Consider the following 17,663-nt stretch of genomic DNA (forward strand, 5'->3'; position numbering starts at 1 on the left):
TTTTCCCTTCGGCTGGCTCACCACTCTGCCCTCGATGTGTAGAAACACAGGGACGGAGCAGCGACAGCGGTAATTGAATTTGCCTGCAGAGGGGTGTGAACCTGCATCTAAACGCCCTTGCTGATGGATTCGGTCGAACTGAATGGATGTGTGTGTGTGTGTGTGTGTGAGAAAGATGGCAAAGGAAAATCATTGTGTTTTTTTTTGTTTTTTTTGCACCACAACTGTCAAAACACACATACAAACTGTTTCTTTTATATTTATAAGGGCACAACATGGCAAGCATTTGTATTATTTAGACGCATCATATTGTATCCATACCTACTTTTGTCCATAACACTGATGCTACCTATGTTTTGTGCAATCAAAAAGAGCCAGTCGTGCAGTAAAAACAGTGATGTTGCTCAGATGTGGGTCATTTCGGAGTGTGTACCTGTGGCGGATGGACACACACTTGTGATGTTTGCGGTGGAAGACGTTACTTTGATTATCTGTTTGTTCAGCTGTGTTGTACTTTTCCTATGGATGTCTTTGATCAAGGGCACACACACAATGCACACTTGCACAGACACACTTACGTAAGTACACACATTGTTGCAGCCATTGTAGGGCACTGAGAATGAATACTGATGCTCCAGTTAGGTGGCATGCGTGAATGTACTGCAGCTCCTTACAGCCCTTTATGACCAGTGTCGGCCATTTCCACAGCCTTATAAGGCGTGTCTGTCACCGTGAGTGGTTTAGAGTTGCTTCACACACGTGCACACAGACGAGCGCACGCACGCACACACATGAGAGAGTTCTTTGTGAAGGGATAATAGACAGCACATGGCTTTTAAATCCATGCTGTAGTGTCAACAGTAGTGTTTTTTTTCCAGTGGATATTAGAGCAGCCTGTAGATATGTAAGCAACGGCTCCATTTACAGTCTGTCTGTCTCGCTCTCACACTCATATGCACAGAGACAGTTGTGTTAGCCTTCAATAAAAATGTCCCATAATGAAACAGTGCAATAATGACACAATGACACAGACTGCAGACATGTAGAAATAGTTTCTTTTCTCTCAGGGACTATAAGAAAATTACTGGAGTAGGGGAGAATTACATTTTTTCTGTTTTAAAAATGCAAAAAAGTGCATCATTTTGCAGTTAGCAGACGTTTAAGACTGAAACAAGCTCTTTGTTAAAATAACCAAATTAATGTATTATTATTAGTATTTTATCCTTCATCCCAGTGACTGTAGGATAAACAGTAGAGATCTGCCCTCCATGTCACACCCTAATCTTCCAGGAATGAGCCAAGATGACGTTTCGTTGCTTTGCAGCAAAAGTTGAGCCTGGTTCAACGTTCTTGTCTGACGACCCTGTGTGTTTTTGCTTGAGCCAGATTGCCCCCATACAGGTGAATGATGGCATCGCTTCTTTCAGGCAGCGTCAAAGGTGGTCTGAACGCGGCCATAGATAACACACAGATACCACTGTAACATCTGTGTAACTCCATAAAGAATGGAGGTGGAAGGGGCGTCGTGTGGTGCAGTTGGTAGAGCTTGATTGGGCTTTACTGTATATCATTCCCCCTTTCTCTATACTATACTATCCAATGAAGGTAAAAATGCCCAAAAAATATACTTAAAAAAAAGAATAGAGGTGGAAGCACCTCAAAATCTCCCCCCAATAAAAATAACAGATATAGTTTTACAAGGGGGGTTACTGTGACTTTTATACTCTACACAGTTACTTCTATTATGCCATTAAGTATCACTGTTAGAGTCCTAGCCTCAACCTTTTGACTTATTTTTGCTGAAGGCAAAGCAAAAAGAAATAATATAATACTCTCCTTGTTTTTTCACCTCTCCCCCACCTCTAATGATTTTCACACAGTGAATCTACAGTACAAAGCATATTCTTCAATGATGGCAACAAAGCAGGACACCTAAAATGTGTTTTCCCCATGTTTAAATTCAGATTTTCACTCTCCAAAACTGCTAATGAACAATAAATGAACACAGTGATCAGTCTTACTTCATTACCCAGATATCTGAATGCACTCGTACGCATGTGCACACCTCCACAAGCCTCTTAACTAGGTTGAAGATTTAGCAGTTTTATGCAAATGAGTTCAGAAAATCTTCAATCACAAAAAAAGCTCAGTGGTTTTTCATGAAAATCACGTTCTCTGGATCCCCAACTCCAGGCTAAGCTACTTGGCCCCACGCTCTCTCTCTCTCTCTGCCCCCTCTCCATCAGTTGTTCCAGCTGTCAGCCAGACTGGCTACTGTACCTCTGGAGGAGAACGTACGCAATGTGAAATATCTGACAATATCCTGAAGATGCTGGAATTCAAAACAGTGTCTGCAGACGGTTTGATTGAAAGTTCAATATCAGGCTCGTGTGTTCAGGCAGCTATTCAAACAATCCTGTTTACACATGTAATACACTACAGATTCAATATCATCACCTGGGCTGGTGTAGTTCTCATGTACAGTTCTTGTTTACTGATTGATTGATCAACAGAGTATTAATGATCATCAGTTTTGACAGATGATATGCTATTTCATAACCTGATATAATTATGAAATAGCAGCATAAGTGCTGATAAACATAACACACTCATCAACCATCTAAATGTATAAGTGCAGCATAAATGTTCATATTAGTTTGTTATCCATTTACTTATACCTTATAAATGATCTTATGAACCACTGATATCTTCTAAATAACTAGTTTGTAATAGATATGATACTTAACATATAAAAGCTGAATCCATCATTTATAAAGTATGAAAATACGATCATTAAACACATTAAAGATGAGCTTATTAATCAAGAGTTAAACATGTTTATACATTACATAGTAATTAATATCAATGTAGATATAAGTGCTTATTTAAACTTTTACTCAGTTGGGTAATTTGTGTAAATTAGTGACATCATGTGACGTATGAGCAACAGCCACAGTTCCTCTGTACAAGTTGTCTGTTTAGTCTGGCAGAGGAGCATGCGGTGCTGACACCGAGCACCAGGACCAGTACAGAGTTGCAGCGCTGGCTCTGCTGTTTGGCTCCTCTGGGAAACACTTGGTCACATTGGCTGTTTCCCTCTGTGGTTATGAATAGACAACTGTGCTTGACAGTACCGACTCTGGTGGGGCATGTTCTCACCGCTTGTTTGTGTCTGCTGGTTTGGGTCACCTGCATCATGGAACACCTGACTTTATATGTTTGTTCAGTCAGGTTGGACACGTACATAGATGCTTAAGTAAGCAGATGTAAGCACACACACACAAGCACACACACACTGAAAATGTTTTTAAGTGGACCTGTGGTGTGGCAGGAAAGGGAAGGGGAGGTCTGTTGGTCTGACCGGCCTGGAAAGGCCAGGAGAATGTCAGGCTTTATGTAGGTGTTGATGTCTAGAAAAACCATTCACATTAAGTGAATGACTGGTTCAGGCGATTGTGCTCTATAACAGTGACTGTAGATGTAGCAGTTTAACAGTGTAAGGTGGTTTTCTAGACAGATGTGAGAGACAGTGATCAGAAGCTTTTGATTTTCTAAAGATAAACTTAATAAGACTCCCTGCTGTCCACACAAACCTCCTCAGCTGACATCACAAGACAGAGTTAGGAGACTGATGATAGATTTAGTATAGACACAGGCCTGCCTCATACCACACTCAGACCCAGCAGATGTTAGTGTAGTGTTTCTTAGTACCTTTATTTTATTGCAAATAAGAAAAAGGAAGATGTGCCTCCATGGAGAGATACTGACACTGCAGTGTACTGTAACCCAATATAAAAAAATATGTCAACAGCATCCTTTGCATTGATGAAATAATGACATAGCTACAACTGATGTTGCTTTCATTTTTGCAACAAAATCGTCCTTGTCTGTGTTTTACTCTTGTTCATGGCTCTATTTTCAAGTTGTGTTGCAGGCAGTGGGAGTGAAAACATTGACAATATATTGTTTTCTATAAGTCTATTTCTACTGGAAAGATGTGAAACAGCATTTATCTAGAGTTTTCTAGTTTGTGTCAGTTACATGCACAAGAGACCCAGCTGGCACCGCCCAATGCCTTATTAAATTATATTTAATCAGTGTTATCAAATCATAAGTTGATGCGGCTACAAACGCCTTTTGAAGCTGCGGTAATACTTGCACATCTTCTCTCTTTTCTTCTGATGGTTCCAGTGTTCATTTTTTGTTGAATGAAAACAGCTGTTTGAGCAAACTTGGACAACTCTGCTCTTCAAAAAATGCCCAGAAACTTTGTACCAGTTGAGCAGCCATTATGATGTTTGCACAAGCACAGAGAAGCAGGTGGAATATAAAATAAGGGCTTTTATTTTCAGTTTGTTGCTTCAGTGGTAAAATGGAAAAACAGAGCAGTATAAGGAAATCTGTAGATCTGCTTTTGGATTCACCTTTTTTTTTAACACTAGTGTTTCTTTGTGTTTCTACAGAGTTCCCACCTGGCGCTCATAGACACCCTGATGATGGCGTACACAGTGGAGATGGTGAGTGTGGAGAGGGTGATGTCCTGCATCAACAGGTACTCCTCGGCTGAACCCTCGCACAGTGACGGACACGTCCAGGAGCTGCCTTATGACACAGAGGATGCAATCACCACCTGGATTAACAAGGTACACACACACACACACAGAGAAGCGCATTCACGTGTACACAAAACCAGGAAGACATCAGTCTCTCTCTTCACAGTGGATAAGAAGTGTACACATCCTTGAGCCCTTTACAATGGCGGCTTATTATCCGACACATGGTTCTTTGTTTTACTCTGGATATGAAAGACATAGGAGGTGCAGAGAGAGTGTTTGAGCTCATCTCCCCCACTGCTCCTTCAAATACGGTCTTGATATATTAGAAAGGGAACTTGATGAAGAACTGTCCCCAACCACATGTAATCATGTCGGAGAGATTAGCGAAAGATGACTGACTCAACACACAGCCCAACCTTTTCTGGTGTCCTAAATCAGGATTTGAAGTCAGACCTCAAGTGGGCGGTGAGCTTTAAGAGGGCAGAGGCTAAATCTCTGTGATTGCATCTTTAGTTTATTTCACCGTTTTACAGATTATTTAGTCGCTTTGACTCGACCTTGCAGAAGATTTGAAGGGAATCTTGATTCAAAATCTTTCTCTCTCTTTCCCTGTTTTATGTTACAAAAAATGACATAAACCCCAGAGTGGCATGAATTAATCATTTAAACATTGAGACACTGCTAATTCTCGTCAATGAAGAAGCCCAAGTGTGTCCTGCTCAGTTTTACAACGAGACAGTGGGTTACACATGTAGGATTAATTTATAGATACCTATAAAAACATCACATGTAGTACTGTGTGTAGTTTTAAGACATGGCACGACAGAGCCGGGATTGGCCCTGGTAACCTGAGGCAAACATGTTGCATCACTGTTGTTTACACAGACCCTTTGAAGACAGAAGAGCAGTAATTGTAAAAAAAAAAAAAAAAAAAAAAAAGGGGGGGTGGGCTTTTAAAGAAATAAATAGCCATTGAAGTTCTTTTTACATAGCGCTCGAGTCGGAAGTCAGCTGAGTGCTGTAGCCTATATTGGGTTACAGAAATATTTAGCATCAGTCGTTAATGGGCATGTGAGGTCTGAAAGGTTTTTTTCTTTGATGTTTGGAGCCTCTTGTGCCCATGGTCAAGTTTCTCTCTCCAACACAAACTCACCATTCAGCCCCTGTCCAGCAAATACTTATGTGAAATTTGACCCCCCCCCCCTCTCTCTCTCTCTCTCCCAGGTGAACGAACACCTGAGGGACATCCTTGTGGAGGAGCAGAAGCTGAGAGAGGCTTCCTTTCAGGAGTCAAACACAACACACAAAGTAAGAACACAAACATACACACTAATAGGAACCTTCCCCTTTGCCACTGTCGCCATGTGCTTGCTTTGTAAATAATATCGTAAAGAAATTGTACATATCCCAAAACTATTCCATGAAGACAAGCTAGCAATGACAACAGAGGCAAAACAGGCCTTGTGTTTCTGATTTGCTTTTGTTTTATGTCTCATTTTCTGCTTCTCATTTTTGACTTCACCCCCGGTCTGTTTTTGATTATGTATTTGTTGAAATATTCCCTGCTTTTACTCAAAGGCGTGAGCATGTCAGCTTCCACGCAAAACACATGTAGATAGGTACACATGATATGTAGACACACATCCAGTGCAGTGCACAGTGCTCTGTGAATCTAAGGAACAGATGAGCTCAGTCTCTGACCAGCTGCAGAGAAATGTTGGCAAGAGTCGCAACACTGCTGTTAGAGAAGACAAAAAAATGTGAAGGGTGGAGGAGGAGAGAAAGGGAGTCAGACAGAGAGGGAGAGAGAGAAGAAAAGTGAGGAGGGACAATCAGAGAGAGAGAGAGAGAGAGAGAGAGAGAGAAATGACACCAGAGGACGACGTGGAGACGGACACTCAGGAACTTTGTCAGCTGTGGCAAAACAAAGTCAGAGAGAGACAGAGGCAGTGTTGTCATCCTGCAGGCCTCGTGGTTATGTAAGGTCTATGTGACACAACGAGTCAGTCTACTGGGACAAACACACAGCAGTGAGCTACCATCCTCCTCCACTCATTTCACCATGAAGCTACAGCACACTGACGCTGCCTTATCAGGTCACGACCTCCCCGGCTGCGGGTCGGTGCTCTGCAACACTAACAAAAGGGCAAAGGTTAAAAATTTGAAAAAGAAATATTATCTTACTGAGAGTGTGTGTACACAGGCAAATAAGAAACTCGAACTTTTCAGTACCAACTCAGAGGTAAACACTGATTCAACCTCTTGATTAATCTGCATGTGTAAATAGCCGAGAGCCATAATGGTCATAGAGTAAACCTGCGTGATTTCAAAGATAGCATGTACTGAACATAGAGTAGACACTGTGCTTTGGGCTAAATGCTAACACATTTCACTGTTATTTATCATTTTAAGTCCTTAGCATTTAGTTTAAAGTTCAAAGACTTTGAGCTACATTAAGCATTTAGCTCAAAGTGGAATTGAGCTACATAACAATATTCATTGTTAGTATTTAGCACATTGCATTATTAGCATTGTTAGCGAAATAGTTGTAAAAATTAAGAACAATGCTACCATGTTCATGTTTAGCAGGTTTACCTTTTTAGTCAGGCAAGTTAGTGGGCTAACCTTTGCCAATTAGCGCTAAACACTTAAGTTTAAATTAGTTTCAAGTATTTGGCACCAAAGGAAATATCTGGGGACAGCAGGATTTATCTTCTGGGGAAAGTGAATGTTGGTATAAAAATTCGAAGCAATCCATCACATAGGGACAGATATTACTGCATAGGCCTAGCTACAGCAAATTTCATGACAATTCATCGACTCATAACTGTGCACATGAACCTCAGGCTGGTGCCATAGAAAAGTTACGGGATCAGTCATTTGGCTTTAGCCTGTGAGTATCTTGAAAATCCCTGGCAATCCATTCTGTAGTTGTTCAGATATTTGAGTCTAAGACCAAAACGATGGACCGGCATTGTTATCCATAGAGCCATGCCACGACTGAAAGCAGGCATTATCACAGTATTAGATTAAACTGTTGACATTCAACAGGTTGTAAACTGGCTGTGAGTGTTGTCTCTGTTCTCTCACAGAGCAAAATAAACTTGCTCTTCAAAGAGCTGCAAGACGTCATGAGCGGCCAAATCAGTTTAGAAGCAGCTTTTATCTGATGAGGGAGTTTCTTTGGCGAATCTTCTCCCGCTTATTGTCTGTTTTTGTGTCAGTATAGTGAGAGAGATCACTGCCTACAGCGGTCATTGTGTAAGCTGATAGGGCACGGTTATGACCTGTCCTGCATTGACTCACATATAGAAACTCCGGCTTTTGTCAACAAGTTACAACAAGGAAAGAGGAGAGTCTTTTAAAGAATGTACGACCAGTGTCAGTCAGCTGCTTTCCTACTCCATGCTCCATCACACAGCTCCCTGTCTGTATTATCAACTTTAACAGAAGTCTATTCACTGAGGACGACATACTCAGGCGAGGTGATTTCACACATACACACACACACTGATGGCTGAGCACAAGACACTTCTCAGTAAATTTTGTCTATTCCGGGATGGCGTGAAAGATCTTCAACTGTAGTCTTATGACTGAAGTGTTCAGCATTTTTGTGTGTGTTGTCAATACTGTGTAAATGTTCACGCTTAACATACTGTAGTGGAAAGTCCAGTTTATGTTTGTACATTTGATTACTTTTATCAGTGAAGCTTAGTTGTGGTGGAATTAGTTAAGACAAGAGTCCAAGACGTGAGCGATGACACATTTTTTCAAGCAAAAGTTAGAGTTTGGCTTAATCATGCTTTTTTTCTCATGAACTAATTGTAAATTATAGCAAGAAAAAATCTGTCTGTTGAACATAATTGTAAACGTGTTTAAAAGAAACATCCTGAGAGGTCAAATCAGCATTTTAAAATGGCCCTTTGGTTGGCAACGTTGGTTTGTCAGTCCAACACCTGGGTCCATCTGAACTATCTTAAGTTTTGTACTGACAGTCATGCTCCCTTGAGGATGAATCCTGCTGCCTTTCCCTGAAGAGGGAAATCTCAATTTTATTTAGGTGGGACTGACATTTTAATTCCTTCCTACATTATAGTTTTAGAGATCTATCTCTCAGTAAACTTCATCACTGATCATTTCTTCTGGATTGATGATTATTAGTTCTGTGATAGTAGGGGAGTTGTCCCTCAGTTGAAGTAGTGACACATTTTTCCCCCTGCTGTTGGGCTAATGCCTCTCCCACTCTCTCCTGTTGTTGTCCAATGGTCATCCACCATCAAGTCTCCTAGCAAATGGTACTGGAGACTGGTACCTGTAAGTCCATCCATTCTGGAGTACTCCTCCCCTTCATACATAACATGACAATCTACCCCCTCTCCATTTTAATCTCAAACCTGCAAGGACACACCTTTCCACCCCCGCCAACCCCAGTGCCCCTGTTTGTCATGCATGTGACCCTGAGCCCCCATCATGCATTGGTCAGACACCCCTCCCACCCTGTCCTGTGCCAACCTTGGTTCCCATCTTCTCTCTTAAGAGCGAGTAAAGTCTAGCACTAGCAGCATGATCTCACCAACGCAAGATTTTCCACTGAAAATCACATTTGATTCTCAAAACACAGCCCCAGTATTCCCATCTGCCTATTTTCTGGTTTGATTTGGTTATTTTGTTGTCTGCACTCTGCACTGGAAACAGTTTCTTTTCCCCCGATGCATGAGTTTAAATTGGCTGCAGTGAAACAAAAACCAGTAAAAGATGAAATGTGTGTTCATACAAACCAAATGGAACGAAGGGCAGCGTTTTGCTCCTCTGTGCACAAACTGAGAGGCTGTCAGCGAGCGAAAGTTGCTGTGATTGACGCTTTCATCATATCTGTTGTAAAATGCAGACGAGACATCGCTCTTCTGTGTTTATGGGCAAACCGGGAGTACTGATGCCCTGAGGACATATAGAGTAGCGTTGTCTCTGTGGTTTTTACAGGCCCCGAGAGACGAATAGAGCACCTGCACACAGGAAGGATGCACTAACACATGGTATTATTAAACTGTGAATCACTGCCATTGTCTGCTACAGCACCACAATGGAGGTTTAGACTGCCTCAGTGCCAGTGAATTATACTCTAGCAGCTATATGATAGATCAAACCTGTTATTTGTAAGCATGCATTTTGTTCCTCTTTTTCCATGTAACAAATCAAACTACTCCTTGAAAATAAGAGTAGTGAAGGACTGCATCTTTTTTTTAACCATTTAGATTTTAGATGACTCTTTCATTCCAGATGTTGTGTCTGATGATTTGCATGATCAATTTAATCTGCACAATTTGAGTGGAGCCTGAACCCCATCCTGTTTGAAAATCCTCAAATCAACACTTACTTATCTGTAAGAGAGAGCGAGAGTGTGTGTGCGTGCATGTGTGTGTGTGTGTGCGTGTGTGTCGTGCACTGCTGCATACAGATAAAAGTGTGTCTGCAGATGTTTGCACCAACAGCACACAGCGTCAACTGCACTTATCTATGCCAACTTCACATATGGGTGATGTCTCTGTGCCGTTGCCATGGTTTCAGGCTCGCTACAGGAGGGAGCATGCCCAGCAGAGGAACGCTCCATCGCTCCCCCTGGTGGACAACCTGCTGAAGGACAACACCGACGGCTGCGCCCTGACTGCCCTGCTGCACTTCTACTGCCCACAGGCCGTCAGACTGGAAGGTAGGGTCACTGTGTAACCACGCCCACTCTCACTTTTTCCACCCACTTTTATTGTAACGATTCCAAAATGCAAACACACAAGACCAAAGTCACTTCTGAATGGCACACAATGAGCTAACCAGAATGGTTTTCAGTCACAAAGAACGCTGTCTTCTGCTCTCACTGCTGCTGTAACTAACATACATTTGAAAAGGTTGCTGGAAACAAAGAGTGTATTTACTATCCATTTGCTCTTCTTCTCTGGCAGCATTATCTGTAGTTAATAGTGTTTTATACTGTAGACATCATCTTCTCATCCTAATCCTAAACTGCATCTAGTCAATAGATTGTGAACCCTCTTTTTGCCTTTATGTATTTACTGTTAGATAGAGGAGCTGTGGAGGATGATGATGATGAATAAAGAAATATCCTGTAAGGCAGAAAGGAGTCAGGACAGACATAGAGAAGGCGAGCGAGACAAAGAGAGACAAAGACTTGTTTCCTCTCTGCTCGCCTGCGCCCTTCTTTCTAAAAATGCCCTGGGTTGGGTTGCGATTGGTCACGAGGGGTGTGTGACGGAGGACCGTTAGAGGAGTAGCTGGCTGCTATTTCAAGGATAAACAATCCTCATGTCGACGCTCTGAGGCTCTTGGGATTGACTGTAGTTCACAGGCAGCTTGTGCAGATGTGGACCAGATGTTGAAGTGGGTTAAACTTCATTTTGATCGTTTCACAGCAGTTTGATTTCACCTAAAAATATATATAATGAAGAAGTTCAGTAATGAAAAGCGCTGTAATGCTTGGTTTCCTGTCCCTGATGTGTTCCCTCTTGTTGGACATCCTACTCATGTATGGGCCGTCCTTACAGCAACGTCAGGGGATAAAAATCCCGATGATTCATCCAGAGGAGAGTTGAAGGCGGTTTGAAAACTTGTCATGAAATGTTTCAAGGATTTAGCGTGGTTCAAATGAGCTACTGCTCACGGCTCAAATACCAGTGGGAGGGCAGTGGGGGTAATTTTCCCCTCATGTATTCTTTTTTTAAACGTAAACTCTTGCCTTATCTTTTCCTTGTCTTCCTGTCTGGCCTTTTCCATCAACCCTCCCCCTTGAATGTGTTTGTGTGCGTGACCCCGCCCCCGGCTGAGCAGATATCTGCCTCAAGGAGACCATGTCACTGGCTGACAGTCTGTACAACCTCCAGCTGGTGCAGGAGTTCTGCAAGAACAACCTGAACCACTGCTGCCACTTCAGCCTGGAGGACATGCTCTATGCACATGCATCCATAAAGGTAAGTGAGACCAGCGTTCAAATATTAATATTAATGTACGTGGACGTCGTGGAATGTGCTGTTTTTATAATGTCGACTCCGAAGAAAGAGTCAAAAGAAAGCTTCTTTTTTTTTTTTTTTTTTTTTAAATAAGAGTGGGGGCGGGAAATTACAAATGGGAAAAAATGAGTCATGCAAGGAAAAGTTTAATAATGAATGTGTGTGTAGCAGGCTTCGCTCTCACAGGGGTTGTAATTGTGTGTGTGTGGATGTATTAGAAGGGACATAAAGATCATTTTGCAACAGTGAGTATTGCTTCACAAGCAGATTAAATGAATATGACTGTCTGTGTGTGTGCAGTTGATGCTTCTCTAGTACAGACGCTGCAGGCCAAATAGCCCCCCTCCCTCCTCCACCCGCCTCTCTCAGACAGAGGACAGACTCTGCTCAGAGGAGATTCACAGTCCTGACCCGTCTCTGCTTGCCTCTCTTGTTCTTTTCCTCTCCCCGCATCCCTTACGGTTTTTTTTGTATCAAACAACATAATCTGTGATCTGAAGAGACAACACAACTGCTGATTCACGCGCTCCTCAGGCAGAGATCTCCCAATTTCACGCACACATTTGTTTTCTGATCAATAGAAAGCCTTACTGTGACCACATTAAGGGGCGTCTCTGTGCCACCCTGGCTACACGAGCTGCAGCGGGGCCCGTGTGGGTTAAATAGTATGCAGAGAGTGTGGGCAGAGACATTCGGATTCAAGTCGCGGTCCGAGCTGACTTTGGACTCACTATTCTTCCAAACAACACAGCAGGCCGTCTTCACACTTGTGCACGCTTTCTTCAGTTTTTCTCTCTTCGTTTCTCATTCACATTGTTTATAAAGTGTGAATGTGTGTGAATATTGCATGTAAAGTGGTACAAGTGTGAGAGAAGGGAGAGAAATGATCATGGAGAGGAGCTAACGACTCTGGCTCTCTGCCCATTCACCACAAACTCACTGCTCACTGAATCTTAATCAGCATGTCTATGTGTGTGCATGTGACCCTTACATGGAAGGAGATGTGGTATATCTCACTTAGCCATTGGCTATGCTGCCTCCAAAATAAAACATACATAATGTGCAGCAGCAGATTATAGAAGAAGAAATCCCAGCTCTTTTTCATTTTGTCCGAAACAAGTGGCCAGTGCATGTTTCCTCCAGATGAAATCCTCTGTGTTACCTCCAGAGTCTCTCTGTTTATAACACACATGCATTTATCATTGATGGAGGTTATTCACCCGCTGCTTTTGCGCAACCGTGTGCACATATGTGATAAATTTAAACTAAACTCCAGATGGTGTTTTGGCAGATGTATGGGGTTTGATATTAAACAACTAAGACAATGGAACGTGTACATGCATGTGCAAATACACACACACACACACACACACATACTCACCTGAGCCTGTTACCTAGCGACAGTTGGCAGGCTGTGACCCAACTGATCTGTCAAGTTGCTGTTGTAGCTCATCTTGCATCTTTACAGAGACATGAGGGAAGACAGAGCTGAGACTGCAGATACAAACATGGTGCTAATGATTTGATACATAACTACATTTTTGACTGCAGCGTTAACCACAAAGGTGTGTCTGCGATGTGTGTGTGTGTGTGTGTGTGTGTGTGGTCTTGCAGAGTAACTACCTGGTGTTTATGGCTGAGCTTTTCTGGTGGTTTGAAGTGGTTAAACCCTCGTTTGTGCAGCCCAGAGTCTTCGACCCGAATGGTACAGTACAACCTCACAGTAACAGCATCAGCGTGCACTGATAGTAAATGCAGAGTTTGCGACTTCAGATTGAATGCATGAAACATTTGATGTTTTCTTCTGCAGCTTGTGAGCCTGTTTCCTCTAAAAATATGGCACCTGTATCCAGTCCAGTCAAAAAGAGCTATGCAGACAGACCTGAGAGCCCAGAGAACATCCCTGTTGAGGGTAAGGTTTTATCATTTATGGCTGTGGTTCCCAACCTTTTTCAACTCAGGGCCCACTTGAAAATCTCAAAAATGTCCATGGTCCACCTCCGACTCCATAAACAATACAGAGGCCAAATAATTCGTTCTCAGACCACTTTTTTTTAAATGATAAAGATAGAACATCCAGGACTGAACTGAAAGCAGGAAAAACATGTAGGAAGCTCCACAGGCACTGGGAAGTTTAAGGCATTGCTAATTGTAGTAGACAAATGAGGGCCCTTCAATGAGGACTCTGCAAGTTATAGGAGCTGTGACAGTCATCCATGATCTCCTCTATTAAAAAAGATAAAAATAAAATACAATTTTTATTTTTTCACAAAAATCATACTTACAGTATTTGAAAATGATTTGACGACCGACAGCCCACAGGTTGGGAATCACTGATTTATCGTGTATTTTCTAATTGCTGGCTATTCAGTGGTGTTCCAAGTTAATATAGTTTTGGGGCAGATATATGGGCAGAGAATTCACTTATTCCTCACTTGTAAATACAGCAAGTGTCGTAATATCAATATTCTCTTCAACACAGTTTTTAGAGAACAAATTTGTCATGAATTTTTCGGAATGTGTTTTTATGGCACTAAAGAAACAATTACATAATCACTACAATTAGCAGTTACCTGGGGCATGAATACACAATAGTGGGAAAATGTGTTTTGCTTTGAGACTAGTGGCCCCCTAGTGGCTGATTTACAGACATACAGTATCTTTTAAGCTGTCCTATTTCATTGGAGCCATTTACTTAATAAATAACTATTATTAATTATAGACTGGAATTAATAGGAATAATGTTAGGAAGAATGTTTTTGTTTGTTACTGACTGGTGAAATAAAAGGGATGTGATATATACATCACAGTATTAGAATCAAGTAAACTGCTCTGTCTCTGCAACAGGAATAATGAAGAGATCTACCTCCATGTCCTACGTAGATGGCTGTGTTGGGACATGGCCCAAAGAAAAACGGTCAGTGCATGAAATCTCTACGAAGGCACTCCTTCACTGACCTACACATCTGAAGTGGTTTGTTGTTTTTCTGTTGATCTAACAGCAAATTCTCCTCTACCCTCAGCTCCTCCACTCGAGGAATCTCCTTTGAGATTCCTCTGGACGGAGACCCGACTCTGCCGCCATGTGAGGCTCCCACCCTCAGAGGGATGACCCGCTCGGCCAGCAGTGACGGCCTCGGGTTCAAAGTTCACTATGCATCCAGAGGAGGCATGAAGCGCCACCTCTCCCTCATGCCCGTCAATGTAAACGGCCAAAGCAGACACATACCAGAAGAGGATGAGGACTTCATCTCCCACAAGCCCCTGGGGCGGAACAACACATTCTCAGTCAAGAACCAAAGCCGGTAATTTGTACTTACGATACTTTACAAATACACAATGCCTGTATAAATGAGAAATTGCAAAAATTGGAATTACATTTTCCATGACAAATGCGTTTACACCTTTTGGATGTGGATTAGATTTAAATGAGGAGAACCTCCGGACCTTAAAGCAGAAGTAAGCGATCCGGTCGTTTTGGCTAATGCTGTGTTCCAGGCAGGCTTTTGAAACCGTAAGTTACGGCTTCAAGTCACGACTTACGACTTTGTAGTGTTCCAGGCAACCCGCAACTCGCGTTTCTCCGACCTGTTGCGTGTGAAAGTGCACTATAACGGCCACTCGTAACTTCCGACCCGTGAACTCGTACCAGATCGAACTGGTACGACTTCACAGGTCGGAAAAACATGAGTTACGGGTTGCCCCGAACGCACCATAACTTCTTGTCAGCCGACGGAGTTAGCAGCCCCCGCCCTCGTCATGGATCTATTGGTCCTCGTCCCTACATCACCACATTCACGCACATCCCTTGGCTGCACACACAGCCCTGCATGCCGTTCTCTCTCCTCATTGGATAAAACTTGTAGGATACAGGAAAAGTTTTCTCCTCGGTTTACAGCAGAGCAGAGTGACTGACAGACCTGTGTTTTGGTCCAAACACTCTATATAAGTGATTGCTGTCGGAAGATATAACTATTTAAGACTTATATTAACACAAAAATATCGCTTACTTCTGCTTTAATGTTTTGTTAATTACAAAACAAGTTAAACCAGCTATCCACCTTTTCTTGCTTTCTTCTAATATTTCCCTTCTTCTGAGAGGAACTGTTCTACAATAAAGCTCCAGGATGACTAGCTAGACATCAGCTAATTGGGATCCTGTAATAAATAAACAAATAAATGAACAATAAATCAAGCAAAGTAAAATATTTAAAATATCTTCAGACTACATAATAAAAACATCCAGCAGTTTATCCGACCCTGTGGCCTTGGTTAATTAACCTGCGTGTGTTCCAAGGTACTCTAATGGAGTCCTCCTTGACACCGACCACAGCTCCAACAATCACCATGGCAACCACAGCGGCCACATCAGCCCATCGACCCCTCCGAGCATCGAGGAGGCCCTGAAGATTATCCACGACACAGAGAGGCCCCACGCCAGCCTGGGTGTGGGGGACGCAGACAATGGTTTCTTTCTCCACGGTGCCGAGCCGTCGGACCCTCCAGGGGCCCAAGGTCAAGGAGACGACCCGGCTTCAGCTAAGGCTCGGCTGAACGAGCACGACCCCAACTCGGTGTCCACTGACGAAGTTGACACGGGCATCCATGTGAGGACAGAGGACATCCAGAGCCTGGACGAGGACTCCTCCTCTCTGCGAGACTATTCAGACATAGATCCGGACTGTGAGGCGGTGACCAGGTCGTGCCCTCTGCCCGACCTGCCGGAGAGGGAGCGGAGCAGGGAGGAAGGGGGCAAAGGGGTTGGTGACTCCAATCCTGAGGGCGAGAGGGGAAATGGAGGTGACAGGAGCAGCCCCTGTCCCAGCTCAGCACCCACAATCCCCAGATCTCACACCGTCAGCCCCGTCTCGTCGTCCGGTGGCTCTGGAGGAGGAGGCCTGGTGCGCATGACAAGCTTTGCAGAGCAGAAGTTCAGGAAGTTGGAGGGGAGGAGCAGTGGAGGAACCACACCGGAGAGTTCAGATCTCAACGTCCCATACACGCACTCAACAAGAAACATGTCTTCTCAGGTTTGTTTATTGTTTATTCTGTGTCAGTAATTTAAAAGTGTTTTCAGAAATGTAACTTGAAGTGATTAACGTAAATGCTCTTTGCACTTTCTTCCAGATCTCTACACCTCCTTTGCCAATCACATCTCCCTCCCCGATAACACCTTCGCCCAGAGACCCCTCCCACGTCATAGCCTCAGAGATGATCCAACTGAGGATGAAGCTGGAAGAGAAACGCAGAGCCATCGAAGCCCAGAAGAAGAAGGTAAACGGATGTACAGCAAGAGATAGAGATGAGAGAGAGTTGGTAATAAATCTTCAAATATAAATCCACACATCATATTGGTCTCGTCACCTTCTCCAGGTGGAAGCAGCTTTTACTCGCCATCGCCAGAGGATGGGGAGAACGGCCTTTTTGAATGTTGTGAGGCGGAAAGGAGTCACACCCCCTATCACCCCTGGTACAGGGGGAGCAGAAACCCCCTCCCCAGAGCCGCTCACATCCTCAAAGGGAAACAGCCAGAGCAGCATGGAGCGGGCAGAGAGGTGCAAGCCGGATGGAGCAGCTCCTAAATCACCATGTGAAGATGGTGGAGGTGGGTAACCCCAACAATGGGAGTCAATGAAATATCTATCACTTCATAAGATATTAGAAAATGCTGATGAGAACTTGGCAAAGCTCAAGGAGAGGTCTTGAAATATTCAATTTACAAATTAATGAGTGGACATTTAGGGTGTAGACTCAGTACCAGTCCACAATGCAATGTTGGTCAACAGACTTGGTTACCTGTTCGTTGAATGTGGTGTCACAGGTGTTGCTCCAGGAGAAATCGACCTTGCAGAATACACACGCTCCATTGAGCGGCTGAACACGTCACTGGGCTTCCTGCAGACAGAGATGCAGCGTTTGGCCCAGCAGCAGGAGAGGATCATGGCCATGAGAGAGCAACAACAACAAGCCTGGGTCATTCCTCCTCCTGCTCCATCCCCCCACAGGTATCTTTTAATGATAGCTGTTGATAATGTCAATGGAAAAATTGTTTTACCACTTACTCACTATTTGTGGGTGTTTTTCCCCATAC

At 43.3% G+C, this 17,663-nt stretch overlaps 1 protein-coding gene across 1 annotated transcript in view; it reads left to right on the forward strand.

The window, feature by feature from the left end:
• The window catches only part of camsap2b (calmodulin regulated spectrin-associated protein family, member 2b), a 31,735-nt gene that overhangs the window by 7,509 nt on the left and 6,563 nt on the right, over positions 1–17,663 (forward strand). The window contains exons 3-14 of the mRNA XM_083992165.1: positions 4,464–4,643; positions 5,781–5,864; positions 10,122–10,263; positions 11,394–11,533; positions 13,187–13,277; positions 13,383–13,484; positions 14,420–14,489; positions 14,596–14,877; positions 15,870–16,602; positions 16,700–16,846; positions 16,946–17,177; positions 17,394–17,577. Of these exons, the coding sequence (XP_083848291.1) occupies positions 4,464–4,643; positions 5,781–5,864; positions 10,122–10,263; positions 11,394–11,533; positions 13,187–13,277; positions 13,383–13,484; positions 14,420–14,489; positions 14,596–14,877; positions 15,870–16,602; positions 16,700–16,846; positions 16,946–17,177; positions 17,394–17,577 (2,387 nt within the window). The remainder of the gene's footprint in view (positions 1–4,463; positions 4,644–5,780; positions 5,865–10,121; positions 10,264–11,393; positions 11,534–13,186; positions 13,278–13,382; positions 13,485–14,419; positions 14,490–14,595; positions 14,878–15,869; positions 16,603–16,699; positions 16,847–16,945; positions 17,178–17,393; positions 17,578–17,663) is intronic.

This window comes from Trachurus trachurus (genome assembly GCF_905171665.1).
Source record: "Trachurus trachurus genome assembly, chromosome: 17".
In the NCBI taxonomy this organism is placed as follows: Eukaryota; Metazoa; Chordata; class Actinopteri; order Carangiformes; family Carangidae; genus Trachurus; species Trachurus trachurus.